The sequence below is a fragment of the Coregonus lavaretus genome (assembly GCF_964263955.1).
Source record: "Coregonus lavaretus genome assembly, chromosome: 3".
NCBI lineage: Eukaryota > Metazoa > Chordata > Actinopteri > Salmoniformes > Salmonidae > Coregonus > Coregonus lavaretus.
In genome coordinates this window covers 53,567,266-53,581,354 of record NC_139990.1, presented here as the reverse complement: position 1 = coordinate 53,581,354, position 14,089 = coordinate 53,567,266, and the positions used below count along the sequence as shown (strand labels likewise).

Below are 14,089 nucleotides of genomic sequence, written 5' to 3'. Positions count from 1 at the left end.
TTTGGAATCTGATTGATTGATCGCTTCTGTGAACAGGTGTTTTTTATACAGGTAACAAACTGAGATTAGGAGCACTCCCTTTAAGAGTGTGCTCCTAATCTCAGCTCGTTACCTGTATAAAAGACACCTGGGAGCCAGAAATCTTTCTGATTGAGAGGGGGTCAAATACTCATTTCCCTCATTAAAATGCAAATCAATTTATAACATTTTTGACATGCGTTTTTCTGGATTTTTATTGTTGTTATTCTGTCTCTCACTGTTCAAATAAACCTACCATCAAAATTATAGACTGATCATTTCTTTGTCAGTGGGCAAACGTACAAAATCAGCAGGGGATCAAATACTTTTTTCCCTCACTGTAGATACAGTACATAGGCTATATAAAGAGTATTGGTTTCATGTTGTATGTACTGCAGAGACCCAATCTGCTCACCTTCATAAGAAAAACATTGTTGCCATCATACATTCAGTAAAATAGTGTCATGATTTTAGATACAGTACAAAACATCAGAGATAATTCACTCAAAATAGTACTTAACATGATAGATGTCTACATTACATTTAAGTCACTTTATTGGGCTATAATCCACTTTGGACGTTTTTATGAATTGGTGAATCATCTACACCTACAGCCATGGTAAGTGGGAAATGATATTAATTCATATTTTGCAGTGAACTATCCCTGTAATGTCCAGAAAACAAATCTGAAACTGCATGCAAACTAAAAACTCTGCCCAAAATCTAGCTGGAGTGTCAATGTCTGGAGCTCTTAGACCTTTGAATTGACGCTTCCTACATCATCTTGTTTGCCCGCTGTAATGGTCAGCCAAATGCCTTCCCCCCCACCTCAGTGTTCTGGTGCAATATGGCTGCCCCCCCCAGGTCAGTGCTACACATTGGGAGTAGTGGAAAGAGTGAGTTACCCCCATAAAGCGTAAAGCACTGCGTTTGAGAAAGGTGCTATATAAACGCGAATCGTTATCATCAATCAGCGACACTGAGCCAGGTGAACGGAGAGGTGGTGGGTGCGAGCGAAGGTCCGGCGGCAGCGGGGGCAGGAGTATGGTCTCTCCCCAGTGTGGGTCCTCATGTGAGTTTTAAGGTGGCCGACCAAGCGGAAGCTCTTGTCACACTGCTTGCAGGGAAAGGGCCGTGAGCCATTGTGGATCCTCATGTGTTTGCCCAGATCCCCTGAAGAGGTATAGCATCCGTGGCAGACAGAACATTCATACGGCTTCTCTCCAGTGTGGGTGCGTATATGTTTTGTGAGATCTCCAGACTGAGCAAAGCTCTTGCTGCACTCCGAACAGACGTATGGTCTCTCACCTGTGTGAGTGCGTTGGTGGTTCTTCAGGTGTTCCAGTCGAATGAACTGCTTGCTGCACACTGTGCAGTGGTAAGGCCTCTCACCGGTGTGTGAGCGCATGTGTGTCTTCAACGCTCCAATGTCTATGACCTTCAGGCCGCACTCCCCACACTGGTGGCCTTTCTCATTGTTGTGGATCTTTAGGTGAAGCCTCAGGTTTCTCTTGATAGAGAAGTCTTTACCACACACTGTGCAGTGAAAGGGTTTCTCCCCTGTGTGAGAGCGTAGGTGAATGGTCAGACTAGACTTGTATCCAAACTGCCGGTCACATTGGGAGCAGGAGTACTGCTTTTTGCCAGAGTGAGTTGTCATGTGACTCCTGAGACCCTTCATACGGGCAAAATCCTTCCCACATTCCTGGCATTTGAACGCCTTCACTCCCGAGTGTATCAGCAGGTGTTTGCGTAAACTGCCGCTCTCTGCAAATCTTTTGCCACACTCTTTGCAGGCATAAGGCTTCTCTCCGGTGTGAATTCGCATGTGAATGTTCAGGCTCTGAGGACTACAGAGGATCTTGCCACACTCTGAGCAATGGAAGCCGACTTCCAGACAGACCACAGGCTTAATGTCCTGAGGTTCAGTGCCCTCTTGTTCGTGACACTGGTGAGGTCCCAGTCCCCAACAATTCTTGAAGCTCTTCCCACAATCGGCACAACTGAGGTGTCCATTGGTGCTAACAACAGCCATTTTGTGTGAAAGCTCGCAATGGTTTTGCAGACTGCCCAGGTACCTGAATCTGCGGGCACACTGTGGGCAGGTGTAGAGTTTCCTCGAAACCCTGTGGGGACGGACAGGTTTCCGGGGAACGGCTGAAGGGTGGATCTGGCGAGTGTGGATGCTAAGCAGCCGTGGGGTTTGGAACATGAGGCTACAGTGGAGGCAGCTGTGTGTTGGTACCTTCTCTGTTCCACTGCTCTTTGAAAAACTGTTTCTCAACATGGCCAGATACTCCTTCTGGTGGTTCCACTTGATGTGCTTCTCCAGGAAGGAATGGTCGGTGAAGGAGATGGTGCAGTATGGGCAAGGAAAGAACTGAGGAGAAGAGACTGAGGTAGAGGGAAAGAGAGTGGTGGAAGAAGGGGTAGAAAAATAAAATGGGAGAATAACAGATGGTTATAATAAGAGGAGTTGTTATTGACTTGACTCCTTTTATTGTTATTATTGCTATTGACTGATGTACTGCATAGTTGAGGGAGCTAGCACGTAAGCATTTCACTGCACCTTTTATACCTGCTGTAAACTGTGTATGTGACGAATACAACATAATTGCAATAGTAAAGGAGAGTAGTCCTATATACTCATGATGAATCTTCAATTCAAAGTCAATATCAAATAGCCATTTAGCCTAGTCTGTCAATATCAAATATTCATGCAAACTTTTAAGATGACACTGATTTTAAGGGTGGGTATGTATGCATACCTCTGTTGCGGTCTGTATCCCTCCTGTCTTCGGTGTCCTCATCTGTGTCCTCATCTGGGTTTTCTTCACCCACATTCTCCTCCTTCATGAAACACACTTGAGTTTCTCTCTTAACCACCACCTTATGTATTTCAGAATCAGAATCATACTCTGTTTTTATCTCTACTGTTCCTTGGCTAATGTAAACGGAATCGGTTTCAGTCTTGGTTATGACGGTTCCAGAATCCTTGTGGAGTGCTCTAGAATCGAAGCGATGACTCTGCACTTCAAAGTCTGTTGGTTCCTCTTTGATTTGGATGGAGTTGGAAGTAACCCCTTTAGTGTTGTGAGAGGGAGCTTGGCTAATGTCTGGTTCTTCTCTTTTGCAGTTAACATCATCTGACTGTGTTCCACACTCTGTTTTGATGGGGTATCGATGGTGTTTAGCCCTCTTGATTTTGTTGTGTTGCTTTTTCACAGATTTGTTCTTCATCTTGTTGACTAGAGTGTCTCTGGTTAAGTCAACACCTTCCCATTCCTTTACATTCTGTGGAGAAAAGACCAGGTTTGATTGAACATGACGCTTACAGAGAGCTATCAGGGATCATAATAACCCATCCAAAGTAAGAAACACCAATTCTGCATTAGCCAACAGTCTATGCTGAAGTCTGGTTTAGTAACACTCTCAATAGCCTACTACTTCTTAGCCGTTCATTACCATCATTACCACGGTCAAATGGACATCCTGCTAGCATGCAGAGTAAATATTTTGGTTACAATCTACCTAGCTAGATTTTTACGTCGTCGTTCGTATATAAGCTTGCATAGTCGTAGCAAGATAGCTAAACGTGTCTGTTAGCTAACGTTACCTTGCTACTTTGTATGATTGTCACCCACCAAATGTAGATATCTTGATTATGAAGACAACCACGAGAGGAAAATGCTCACGGATGAAAAATGTTTTTTTTAAAGCAAGCTAGCAAAGTTTTGAAAATAGCTTCGCTTAGCTAGCTACCTTATTTCAGATTGTTGTCACCGGAAACAGAAACGGAAGAGGAAGCGAGACCTCCCACTCCCTAATTTTTCTGGTTCATATATGTCAATGAACTAAGCAGACCTGACCCAGCTGCATTGGAGAGCCACAACGGTAAGCAGACCGGAACTGTCCATTTTATTTCAATGATCAACGGCCTGAGTGGGACATCTTAATTTATCCACCATCTTTGACCAGAAAGACGCTGCATTTCCGGGATTGTTTATGTAATGAAACCTGACCAATCAGGCAAAGGTCCCTGGATCATGTGCAAAGATTTAGCGCCTGTTGACCGATTGATCGATTCTTAAAGAAATATTAATTATCGCTAAAGAAGTATCAGCCATAGAGAATGATAGAGGCCTCTAGTGGCCAAAAGGTCGTATTAGCATGGGCAGCACGATGGAGGGATTCCACCATTTTAATGTAGCCAACTGGGTGGGACTTAGAACTTCATTGGCGGATCCCTCCTGGAGACCCTGTTGGGAGTAATGTCCAACCAGGCATGTCCAACCAGGCCATCAGGTCCAACCAGGCCATCAGGAGGGATCAGCCAATTGTGAAGAAGAAAATTGACTACTTCAAAATGGAGATTGCCTCAATGCCGCTGCCCATGCTGTCACAGACACTATAAGCAGTAGGAGAAGATGGAACGAGATGGATTTTGGCCGACATTCTGCAAATGTTCTAATCGATGAAACATTTAATCTCCATACAGTTTTCTGTTTCCAAAACTAGAATATGTAACAGAGTGGACTGCATTTTGTAGACATTACCCTTTGCCAAAATTCAAAAAAATTGCGTTGTTTAGAAGGAGTGCAAAGGCGAATTGAGTTATTACACACACACACACTTCACAGAGTAGGTGTTCCCTAATGGCAATATGCAAATAAATGCTAGAACGTGCCAATAGGATCTCACTAGCTAGTGCTTGTTCTGCCCACTATGATTAATTTGCTCCCATTGGAAACGACAGGCTCTGGTCTATCTTGGGTTAGTTATAAAAAAAAATCTTTGCTATAATGGCACAGATACAAAGATGTCTTATATCTATCTCTATGTTATCAGCACAGAAAGGGAAAAGTCAAAAGTACACTACATGACCAAAAGTATGTGGACACCTGCTCCTCGAACATTTAATTCCAAAATCATGGGCATTAATATGGAGTTGGTTCCCCCTTTGCTGCTATAACAGCCTCCACTCTTCTGGGAAGGCATTCCACTAGATGTTGGAACATTGCTGCGGGGACTTGCTTCCATTCAGCCACAAGAGCATTAGTGAGGTCGGGCACAGGTGTTGGGCGATTAGGACTGGCTCGCAGTCTGCGTTCCAATTCATCCCAAAGGTGTTCGATGGGGTTGAGGTCAGGGCTCTGTGCAGGCAAATCAAGTTCTTCCACACCAATCTCAACAAATAATTTCTGTATGGATCTCGCTTTGTGCACGGGGGCATTGTCATGCTGAAACAGGAAAGGGCCTTCCCCAAACTGTTGCCACAAAGTTGGAAGCACAGAATCGTCTAGAATGTCATTGTATGCTGTAGCGTTAAGCTTTCCCTTCACTGGAACTAAGGGGCCTAGCCCGAACCAGGAAAAACAGCCCCAGACCATTATTCCTCCTCCACCAAACTTTACAGTTGGCACTATGCATTCGGGCAGGTAGCGTTCTTCTGGCATCAGCCAAACCCAGATTCATCCGTCAGACTGCCAGATGGTGAAGCGTGATTCGTCACTCCAGAGAACGCGTTTCCACTGCTCCAGAGTCCAATGGCAGCAAGCTTTACCCCACTCCAGCTGACGCTTGGCATTAGTGATCTTAGGCTTGTGTGCGGCTGCTCGGCCATTGAAACCCATTTCATGAAGCTCCCGACGAACAGTTATTGTGCTGACGTTGCTTCCAGAGGCAGTTTGGAACTCGGTAGTGAGTGTTGCAACCGAGGACAGACGATTTTACGCACTACACTCTTCAGCACTCGGCGGTCCCGTTCTGTGAGCTTGTGTGGCCTACCACTTTTGCGACTGAGCTGTTGTTGCTCCTAGACGTTTCCACTTCACAATAACAGCAGTTACAGTTGACTGGGGCAGCTCTAGCAGGGCAGAAATTTGACGAACTGACTTGTTGGAAAGGTGGCATCCTATGACGGTGCCACGTTGAAATAATAATAATAATAATAGGTTATTTAGCAGACGCTCTTATCCAGAGCGACTTACAGGAGCAATTAGGGTTAAGTGCCTTGCTCAAGGGCACATCGACAGATTTTTCACCTAGTCGGCTTGGGGATTAGAACCAGCGACCTTTCGGTTACTGGCACAACGCTCTTAACCTGGCACAACGCCCTAGAAAGTCACTGAGCTCTTCAGTACGGGCCATTCTACTGCCAATGTTTATTTATGGAGATTGCATGGCTGTGTGCTCGATTTTTTATACACCTGTCAGCAACGGGTGTGACTGAAATAGCCGAATCCACTAATTTGAAGATGTGTCCACATACTTTTGGCCATGTAGTGTATCTTTGGTATCAGTTTTGTAGCAGTTGCGCCCTTCTCATTTTATAGCTATATCAAAGCAGTACTTACTGTAATATTGTTGTCAAAGATTAAATGTGTCCATTGGATTAGCAAGATGATGGTTATTGTAGCCAATATCTAAACTACAGCGGAGGCTGGTGGGAGGAGCTATGGGAGGACGGGCTCATTGGAATGGCTAGAATGGAGAAATCAGCATAGAGCATAGAAACCCTACTCTTATTGGTATAGAGACCATCACTGTCAAGATGTGGGAATGACAACGTAGCCTACATGCTTGGCCCAATCATCTTCAATAGAATGAATGTGTATGATTATTAGCAAGTGAGACATGGTGCAATATCAAAACCAGTGCAGGCCATTGATGGGTGTATGGATTGACACAAATCAGCTATGACAGGATGTTCTACAGCTGTTGAAGTGATTACTGTATTATTCATTTTAATGTCATGTCTAATGTGCAATTACCAAACAACAAACAACAAACGTGTCTTCTTTCACATACTTTATTAACAGTAATCATTGTCACTTTTGTTATTACCAGGCAGTAAATCGGGCATATAAAACCATCATCTGTGCATCACTTTTCCCTTGTTAATCAACTACAAAAATGTTATAACTGCCTTAATTTAGCTGGACCCCAGGAAGAGTAGCTGCTGCCAAGGCAGCAGCTAATGGGGATCCATAATAACTACAAAATACAACACTAAATCAAGAATTGGCATGCTCAACTCAACAGTTCAAACAAGTCTTTGGGTGCAGGCTCCAAAAGGCATATAAACTGGGAAAGGAAAACTGGCATTCACCAAAATACTCTAAGTTGTACTGTTCTTTTGCAGCAGCAGCAGATGTCAAACAAACTGACAACTTTCGATGACACGGATAGCTTTAGTCAACGCTGGATGAGAAGGGTTGAGGTTTCCAGAGGAAGAATGAGAGGTTGTGGACATGTGCACATCCTAACAACAGGAGCTACACGCTGCTTTTAAGACATCACTGGCATCATGGGACCTTATACTCCCTCTCAGTAGTTCTGGGAGTTTCCACCATCCGGTCTCAATCACTGTTGGAAACAAATCAATTCAAAACACAGTCAGGCCTAAAAAATACTATTTATATAAATATACAATCTATTACACATATAGATGCAATAAAAAAACAGCACAATTTGAACATGTTATAAATATTAAAAAATGTTAGAATTCATATATGTTACCTTGAATATAAAGTCCATTCTTCTCATAGTCTGGTTGGCAAACTGGTCAATGACCCTCTCATACCAGTGAGGATTCTTCTGCAGTGATTTAAGAATTCTCCTTTCTATGGATAGGATTGCCAGGTTCCTGAGTCGCTCTTGTCCCATGGTGTTCCTAGTGTAGCTTTTCAGCCTCTTCAGACGAGAGAATCTGCTCTCCACGCCCGCTGACGTTGCCCCTATAGTTGCAACTAGGCACATGAGCCGGTACAGCTCAGGCATCACTTCATTCAATCCACACCCCTTGAAATGCAAGATTCTGTCACACAGTTTTCGACTGTTCCCTTGAAGCTCCTTACCACAGTAGAACACTTGCAGCTCATTTTTCAGTTTTTCCATGTTGAAAAAACGCCCATAGCTCTGGGACAGGCTTTCCATTGCATTTGTAGGGAATTCTCTCCGGAATGACTCAAATTTCTCATCATCTAACAACTCCATGTATCTCCTGCTGTCCAGGCTTTGGAACCTCTGTGCTATTTGCGTCTTGATGTTGTCATGGATTGAATCGTACAGTGATTTGTAAGTCTGCATTACATCCTGAGTGCCCTGCCTCCGCTTCCTTCTGTGCATCAACTCTGGATCATCTGTCATGTTCGAAGCCTTCTGATATAAAGCACTAAATGCTTCTTCAGATTTGTGCTCCTCTATCTTGAGTATAAGGTTCTCAATCCTCCTCTTACAAAATTCTACATCCATGGCATTCTGTTGCACACTGTCAAAAACCACATCTGTGTAAGCAAATATATATTCAAAAGTGAGAAGCAAAAAAATAAAATGAAAATCTTCCAGCTGTGTCTTGAACCCATTTGCATCAAATATCGTCTCATCATCCATGTTAGGATGCTCTGTGATACTTGTGAACGTGTCCAACAGATGCTCAAAGTTCTTTGCCACGGTGTTAACGACTCTGGATGTGAAATTCCAATACGTTGGTGCGTTTTTTGGCAAACTCGCACAAGCTGCCTTTTCTAGAAGCATCTCTCTATTGGTGGACTTACAAAAAAAAGTTGAGAAGCCACCCAGTGTGGCAAAGAAAACCTTGGTCTTGGGCATAGACTTCACGCTCTGGCTTAATATGGAGTTGAGGGGATGTGCATAGCAATGCACAAAGGTGGCGCTCGGAGCTACAGCTCTTACTTTTGCTTGCAGACCATTTAAATCAGAAGCCATTACAGCAGCGCCATCATATGTTTGAGCGACTAGTTTCTCCACAAAGTTAAACTCTGACATCTCCGAATTCACTAGATCAAACACAGACTGTGCATCTCGCCCAGCTGACACGTCAAAGTATCCCAAGAAACGCTCCTGTACACACCCCCGATCATCCACATACCTGACAATGACAGACAATTGCGAGTGGTCTGTGGTTTCATCCATTTGCCATGAGAAAAATGGAGCAGCGTCAACCTCGCTTTTAATCTCACTTTTAATTGATGATGCGATAGCAGTTATCAAGTCATTCTGAATTGTTCTTGACATTCCAGTGAACACAGTTGAAGATTCCATATGCTGAGCGAGTAAAGCATCATACCGTGCGATTACCTCTGCCAATTCCCTGTAGTTGCCTTTGTTAGCGGAACTTTCTGTCTCATCGTGCCCCCTAAAAGCCAACTCTTGCATGCCTAAGTATGCAATGCTGTCAATGAGTCGTTTGAGAACATCCCTGTTTCTTCTGACCTTCTCGTTGTGTTGCGCAGCTTGAATACGCAGGCCTTCATTGAGTGAATGATTGGCACGATGACTCGGTTGTCCCAAAAGCTTGAGTTTCGCGTAGGAGTTGAGATGCTCGCGGCTTTCGTCATGCCGTTTAGCTGAACGGTCAATGTTCTTCAGGTCACTGAACCCCCCTTTAGCCCAAGGCTCAAACGTTCCAAAGAGCAGACAAGGCCAGCAATACAAGCGGCTTGATGAAAGACTCCCGGTTAGCCATTGATACTTTTTATACCAGTTGGTATTGAACGCCCTCCTCACTTTGTCATCCTTCCTTATGTACTTGATTTCAGGCAGAGGTCGACCCTCGGTTTTAATTCGCACCCTTTCTGTGGACTCCAAAGAATGAAACGGGGTCTTCAACAAAAAATCCACAATGTTGTCAGAATTCACGACCTGGCAGGTGTGGACAAGTAGCTGCTGTGGTGTGTGGAACATGCAGCTGCAGTGGGGGCAGCTGTGTGATGGGGCATAAACTAGAGTTTCTGTCTTAACCACTCTGATTCCAGAATCATGCTCAGTCTTAATTTCTGCCGTTTCTTGGCTAATGTAAACAGAATCTGTTTCAGTCTTGGTTTTGATGGTTCCAGAATCCTGGTGGAGTGCTCTAGAATCTAAGTGATAATTTGATCTGATTCCGTTATGTTCCTCACTTGTTTCATGCACTTCAAAGTCTGTTGCCTCCTCTTTGATTTGGATTATGTTGAAAGTAAGCCCATTACTGCTGAGAGAGGGGGCTTGGCTAATGTCTGAATCTTCTCTATTGGAGTCAACATCATCTGACTGTGTTTCACAATCTGTTTTGATGGGGTCTCGATGACTTCTAGTCATCTTGGTTTTATTGCGTTGCTTTTTCCCAGGTTTGATCTTAATCTTGTCGATTGGTTAATGTCTACACCGTCCTCTTCATTTGCATTCTGTGAAAAAAAAGATTTGAATGAACAGCAACCTTGCAGAGACACCAGGTCAGGAATCATTATGACAATCATCCCATCCAACACCACAAAGTAAAACAAATAGGCTGGTACAGGCTGGTTAAAACATGCAAAGGAGAGCATTTGGTTACAACATGCATTTTTACATAGCTTATCGATGGGTGAGTAAATAGCTAGCAAGCGAGCTAGCTTGCTAGCTAGCTAAGTTGCATAGCTAGCAAGACAGTAGCCCAATATTGGACCTTTACTCCTTAGTCCAAGGACCTTACATGTTATTTAAAAGGGCGAATTGGCTCTGGAAGCCAAAACAACCAAATACTCCATCTAAATGTGAATCGATTCTCAATTGCTGTACGGTTCTAGAAACATAAATACCTTTACTTTCATATCACATCAAAATAATTTCACAAATGCAAAATACACACTTACTGTAAGCTAATTAGCACAGGTAGTCGACTGTCTTCCGTAAACAAGCGCTGTAACATGGAAATATGGCAGTGAGGGGAACCCTAACCCTATAAAAAGGTGTGTATCAATTTAACCTTTTTTTTTGGCTAAAATTATTTCTCGCCGATATGAAAGATAAGGTCCGTATGCTTCCAAAACCGTACCATAAGTGATGTTCAGGCCGAGTGTCACAGCTCTTAACAAAACTACCCCCTACAGAAGACACCTTAGTCCAATTACTCTTCTTATGTGTAATGCAGAAAGTATTCACACCCCTTTACCTTTTCCACATTTTGTTGTGTTACAGCCTAAATTTGAAATTTATTAAATTAAGATTTTGTGTCACTGATCTACACACAATACCCCATAATGTCAAAGTGGAATTCTTTTAGTAGATTTTTTTTATTATTAATAAGTATTCAACCCCTTTGTTATTGCAAGCCTTAATAAGTTTAGGAGTAGAAATGTGCTTAACAAAATCACATAATAAGTTGCATGGACTCATTCCGTGTTCAATAATAGTAGTTAACATGATTTTTGAATAACTACTCCATCTCTGTACCCCCCACACACAGTTATCTGTAAGGTCCCTCAATCTAGTAATGAATTTCAAGCACAGATTCAACCACAAAGACCAGCGAGGTTTTCCAATGCCTCGCAAAGAAGGGCACCAATTGGTAGATGTGTACAAATAAAAAAAGCAGATGCTGAATATCCCTTTGAGCATGGTGAAGTTATTAATTAGGCTTTGGATGGTGTATCAATACACCCAGTCACTACAAAGATACAGGCGTCCTTCCTAACTCAGTTGCCGGAGAGGAAGGAAGCTGCTCAGGGATTTCACCATGAGGCCAATGGTGATTTTAAAACAGCTACAGAGTTTAGTGGTTGTGATATGGGAAAACTGAGGATGGATCAACAACATTATAGTTACTCCACAATACTAACCTAAATGACAGAGTGAAAAGAAGGAAGCCTCTACAGAATAAAATACTCCAAAACATGCATCCTGTTTGCAACAAGGCACTAAAGTAATACTGTAAAAAAATGTGACAAAGAAATATACTTTTTGTCCTGAATAGAAAGCGTTATATGTTTGGGGCAAATCCAACACAACACATCACTGAGTACCACGCTTCATATTTTCAAGCATGGTGGTAGCTGCATCATGTTATGGGTATGCTTGTCATCGGCAAGGACTAGGGAGTTTTTTTAGGATAAAAATAAACAGAATACAGCTATAAGCACAGGCAAAATCCTAGAGGAAAACCTGGTTCAGACTGCTTCCCAACAGACATTAGGAGACAAATGTATCTTTCAGCGGGACAATAACCTAAAACACAAGGCCAAATCTACACTGGAGTTGCTTACCAAGACGACATTGAACGTTCCTGAGTGACCTAGTTACAGTTTTGAAAATCTATGGCAAGACTTGAAAATGGCTGTCTAGCAATGATAAACAATCAACTTGACAGAGCTTGAAATTGTATTTAAGAATAATGGGCACATATTGTACAATCCAGGTATGAAAAGCTCTTAGAGACTTACCCAAAAAGACTCACAGCTGTAATCACCGCCAAAGTTGCTTCTACAAATTATTGACTCAGTGGTGTGAATACTTATGTAAATGAGATATTTCTGAAGTTAATTTTCAATAAATGTACAAACATTTCTAAAAACATGTTTTCACTTTGGTATTTTGAATTCAGGCTGTAACACAATAAATGTGGAATAAGTCAAGGGGTATGAATACTTTCTGAAGGCACTGTATGTATATATATGGCTCAGGTGTAATGGAATGGAACTGAACTGAGAGTCATGGTCAAGAGCTAGCAAGATAGATACTACAGAGTAAAGCCAACAAAATACTAGGCTGGTGGAAAAAACACAATTCTGCCTTAGCCAAAACCCTGTAGAAGTGTGTTTACTTCGACATACCTTAATTGCACAACATTATCATCACAGTACGAGTCATAATACCCATAAAACCTAGCAGTCAAACAAGGAAATGATTCCAATTGTTTTTCTACCATTCATTTTCCCCCATAGGGGATTTTAGAAACACTTAAAATAAGGATTTTGTTTCATGTAGGCTTACCTTGGCGTGACGTTTTGATAACCGTGTGAATCTCTCTAGGACAAGGTGACTTATCAATATATCCGCCTATATTTACCCCACAAAATGAAATGTGTAGTCTTGCATGTCTACTTTGATGCTAATTAGCATTTTTGGATCTGAGAGTAAATAGAGCTGAATATATTGATAAAAGTCACCTTGTCCAAGAGTGAATTACATGGTTATCAAAACGTCATGCCAGGGTAAACCTACACTAAACACAGCCCTTATTTTAAGTGTTTCTAAAATTCCCTATGGGAAAAATGTACGGTGGAACAGCGATTTTAACCATTTCCCTGTTTGATCGCTAGGTTCTATGGGTGTAATGACACGGCCACTGTGGGGCTCTACTACAACGGTCACCTGGACATACTACTACCAAAGACAGTACAGAAACTCGGTGTTACTATCTCAAATCAGAGGTTTAACATGCAGAGGAGAGCATTTGATAACATACTGCATTTTTACGTTATCATTGGGAGGTTAGTTAAGTTAGCTAGGTTGCATACTTTTCTGGGTCAGAAATGGACTCTCTTCGCCTGAGTAGTTAACATTAGCTAGCAAAATTAGCTAGATAGTAGATAATGTACGCTACTGTACTACTTTTGACGACTAGATATCACCCACCAAATACTGATTGTAAAGATATTAACCATGAGAGGAATAGTTTGTTTCTCGTACAAATACTCACCAATAGAAAATAAATGTTCGCTACACCGGAAGAATTATGCGTTTCCTTAGAGAGGAAGAGGCGATGCGAGAGGTTTTACTCTCGTTAAAATCTGTCCACGTGAGATAAATGTTTTGTTGTATGGAGGTCTATAAGAGAGTGTCGAATTACGTTAGGCTTTTTTGATCAAATAGACATTTCGTAATGTTTAGGTTGTTACAAATGTACTGATATAAATACATTTGGTCCTCTGTAGCTCAATTGGTAGAGCATGACGCTTGTAACGCCAGTGTAGTGGGTTCGCTCCCCGGGACCACCCATACGTAAAAATGTATGCACACATTACTGTAAATCGCTTTGGATAAAAGCGTCTGCTAAATGGCTTATTATTATTATTATATTGTATGATATACGTGGATGCACGTGGCATTGCGGCAACTAGGAGAAAAACGACTTAGTACTGCCTGTTGTGCACGAATGTATCTGCCCTCTCATTGGCTAGAATGGTCCCGCCTGTCTTCCATGAGGGAGGACATGTATTTCCATTGTTAGAGCGGTCACTTGACTATCTTGTCAACATACTAGACAAGCGTTGCTTTCCTGCACTTAATACGTCACGGTACCTGACCAATC

General features: G+C 42.4%; 1 protein-coding gene and 1 long non-coding RNA gene across 3 annotated transcripts; both read right to left on the bottom strand.

The window, feature by feature from the left end:
* Window positions 1-231: 231 nt before the first annotated feature.
* Window positions 232-3,661, bottom strand: LOC311121836 (uncharacterized protein). Its single transcript, XM_084158006.1, has 3 exons — window positions 3,635-3,661; window positions 2,787-3,312; window positions 232-2,412 (listed from the first exon to the last, which is right to left on the bottom strand). Exons 2-3 carry the CDS (start codon window positions 3,256-3,258, stop codon window positions 989-991), a joined length of 1,896 nt encoding a protein of 631 aa, XP_084014132.1. The 5' UTR covers window positions 3,259-3,312; window positions 3,635-3,661; the 3' UTR covers window positions 232-988.
* Window positions 3,662-6,813: 3,152 nt separating this feature from the next.
* Window positions 6,814-13,865, bottom strand: LOC311122399. Of its 2 annotated transcripts, XR_014612429.1 has the most exons (4): window positions 13,478-13,865; window positions 10,653-10,699; window positions 7,540-10,205; window positions 6,814-7,386 (listed from the first exon to the last, which is right to left on the bottom strand). It is a non-coding gene; the product is annotated as an uncharacterized lncRNA (long non-coding RNA). The 2 variants fall into 2 exon arrangements; XR_014612430.1 differs by lacking the exon at window positions 10,653-10,699 and having other exon boundaries at window positions 13,478-13,864.
* Between the last annotated feature and the right edge of the window lie 224 nt (window positions 13,866-14,089).